Source organism: Micromesistius poutassou, assembly GCF_964030765.1.
Source record: "Micromesistius poutassou genome assembly, chromosome: 10".
NCBI lineage: Eukaryota > Metazoa > Chordata > Actinopteri > Gadiformes > Gadidae > Micromesistius > Micromesistius poutassou.
Window position 1 is genome coordinate 8,687,950 of NC_140280.1, and position 2,500 is coordinate 8,690,449.

Here is a 2,500-nt window from a genome sequence, read left to right on the forward strand (position 1 = left end):
GGTGGCGTTGATGAGGCGGCAGTAGTCCCCGATTTGGGTGCGACAGAAAGCTGCAGCTGCATTATTGCGTGTCAACCCATAAACCCTCAGAATCATAACAACCCGAGTGCAGCTCCTCACCCGTCATTTGACCGGGACGTTCTTAAAGGCTCCCGGTTCTGATGCTAAGAGGTTCTAGAATGATGTGGTCCTGTCTGTGTGTTCATCAGATCACCACGTTGTAACAGTTAAGAATATTTGGACAGCTCATGAATATTATACATTATTTTGAGGTGCTTCAGCCATGCTATAGGGACCATAAAACCAATATTATAGAAATATATTATAATAAAATCTGTGCCTAGAGTCATTTAGCATTAGAGACTTTTCCCATTAGAGACTTTCAGCCCAAAGACCAGAACATTTTTTTTCCAAAGGAAGATGGAATATGTTAGTTTAATGGAGCGTGAAAGTAGAAATTCGACTCAAGTCTATTTTGGACTTGAAATTTTGGAAAAACACGATCAATGTTGGAGCAGCTGTGAAAACTTCTAGTTGCGAGCAAGTAAAATAAATCAAATGAAGTGGAGGGCCCGATAGAGCAGGGTGTAGGAGAGGGGTGGATTTATTGAGGCAACAAAGTAAATATTCTGGATTCCATTCAAAAAAGAAAACATATTTTCGACTCTTCTGATATTTAGTTTTTCTGTAGCTGAGCTTTTGCCTATGGCTGGCTGTAGTCTCTCCCCCCCTCCCTCTGTCACGTGGGAGAGCAGGATGGAGTCAGGCTGTATGTCTGCCAGCCTGGAGATGTGTGGTGTGGGCGGGACAGCAGCCCACTGAATCACCCCACTGCTTCCTGTCTACACTATTGATTTTGTGTGTGTGTGTGTGTGTGTGTGTGTGTGTGTGTCAGATTGATGTGTACTCAGGCCTGTGTATTGGAGCAATGATGGGCCATCAGCCCATTCTAAGGTCCTCCATCGGCCCTGGGACCCAGATATTACCCTACATCACATACATATACATTACTGTCCGTGTGTGTGTGTGTGTGTGTGTGTGTGTGTGTGTGTGTGTGTGTGTGTGTGTGTGTGTGCGTGTGTGCGTGTGAGTGTGTGTGTGTGTGTGCCTTCGTTCAGACTCCTGCATATAAATTTGTGGTTTACTGCTTTAAAATATTATTCAATTGCTTTTATCGTCTCTCTTAATGCGTCTCTCTCTCCTCTTCTCTTGTTTACGACGCTGACTTAGACTCGGCCTCTTCTTCCTTCTCCTCTCTCCCTCTCTCGTCCTGACACACTGTCTCTCCTCCCCCCTCACCTCCATTGCTCTCTCGGTCTCTCTCGGTCTCTCTATCTCTCTCTGTCTCTGTTTTTCTCTGTCATTGTCTCTGTCTTTCGCTCTCTTTCTTTCTCACTCTCTATCTGTCTCTCATTCCCGCTTTCTCTCCAGTCTCCCTCTCTCTCCTCTCTCTTTCTCTCTCTCTCCATCTCTCTCTCTTTCTCTTTCTCTCTCTCTCTCCCTCTCTCCCGCTCTCTATATTCTCTTCCTTGTCTTTCATGACCTGCCTTTCAAGACAAAGGGTAGTCTTCTTGTACCAATATATGTTGCTGTCAATCTGTTTTTGTGTCTTCTGTGTGTGTGTTGGGTATAATATACAGTGTGTGTGTATACACCGATCTGTCTCTTACTGATTGGCGATTGTGTCTGTTGTGTGTATGTGCTTCTGTGTTTTATGAATGAATTTGTGAACATGTTCTTCTTGTGTTGAAATCCGATCAGATAAACCTTTGGTGCTCAAGCTCATTGTGTGTGTGTGTGTGTGTGTGTGTGTGTGTGTGTGTGTGTGTGTGTGTGTGTGTGTGTGTGTGTGTGTGTGTGTGTGTGTGCGCGCGCGTGTGTGTGTGTTGCAGGTGCAGAGGTTTGGCATCCAATGTGTAAAGAAGCAATTGGAATGGAGAAGAAGCTGAGGGTAAGCATGTTATTACTGAGCACTGAACCGCCATTTATGTTCTGATGCAGGGCTCTGTTTATCTCTCTGCCCACGGGCCCGATGAACCAGCAACCTCCACGTGGGTTTCTCCTGCTCAGTATCTTAGGAACGGAAAATCTGAGGTTTCTTTCGATGAAGAAGATTTACATTCTTTTATCAACAAGTGGCAGTACGGTCCTGTTCTCCTGCTGGTGTCAGCAGAATCCATCTCATGCTTCATTTCACAATCCCATTCTCTTTTAGTCCTAAAATATTTTTGCAAAGTGACAGCATTTATGTTTATTCCTAGTTTTCACCAGCATGTCAAAGAGGAAGTGTGACAGTAAATGATCAGCGAACTACTGCTCTGTCTTCACTGGCTACAGTTGACCTTGGAGTTGTGTAATATAATTGGCTATTTAATATATATTTAAATCAAGGTTCCTGATAATAACAGTACTCACCTTCAGAGCCCAACATGCCTGCTGGGTACAATAACTTATTGGCCTCTCTGTGTTTGTGTCTGTGCGAGCGTGTGTATGTGTGTGT

General features: G+C 44.3%; 1 protein-coding gene across 1 annotated transcript in view; it reads left to right on the forward strand.

Moving 5' to 3' along the window:
- LOC311353933 (actin-binding LIM protein 3-like) overlaps nt 1-2,500 on the forward strand; it is a gene marked incomplete at its 5' end in the record, with an annotated part of 38,980 nt that overhangs the window by 20,063 nt on the left and 16,417 nt on the right. Inside the window, one exon of the mRNA XM_084473722.1 lies at nt 1,893-1,951. Coding sequence (XP_084329848.1) covers nt 1,893-1,951 — 59 coding nt within the window. The remainder of the gene's footprint in view (nt 1-1,892; nt 1,952-2,500) is intronic.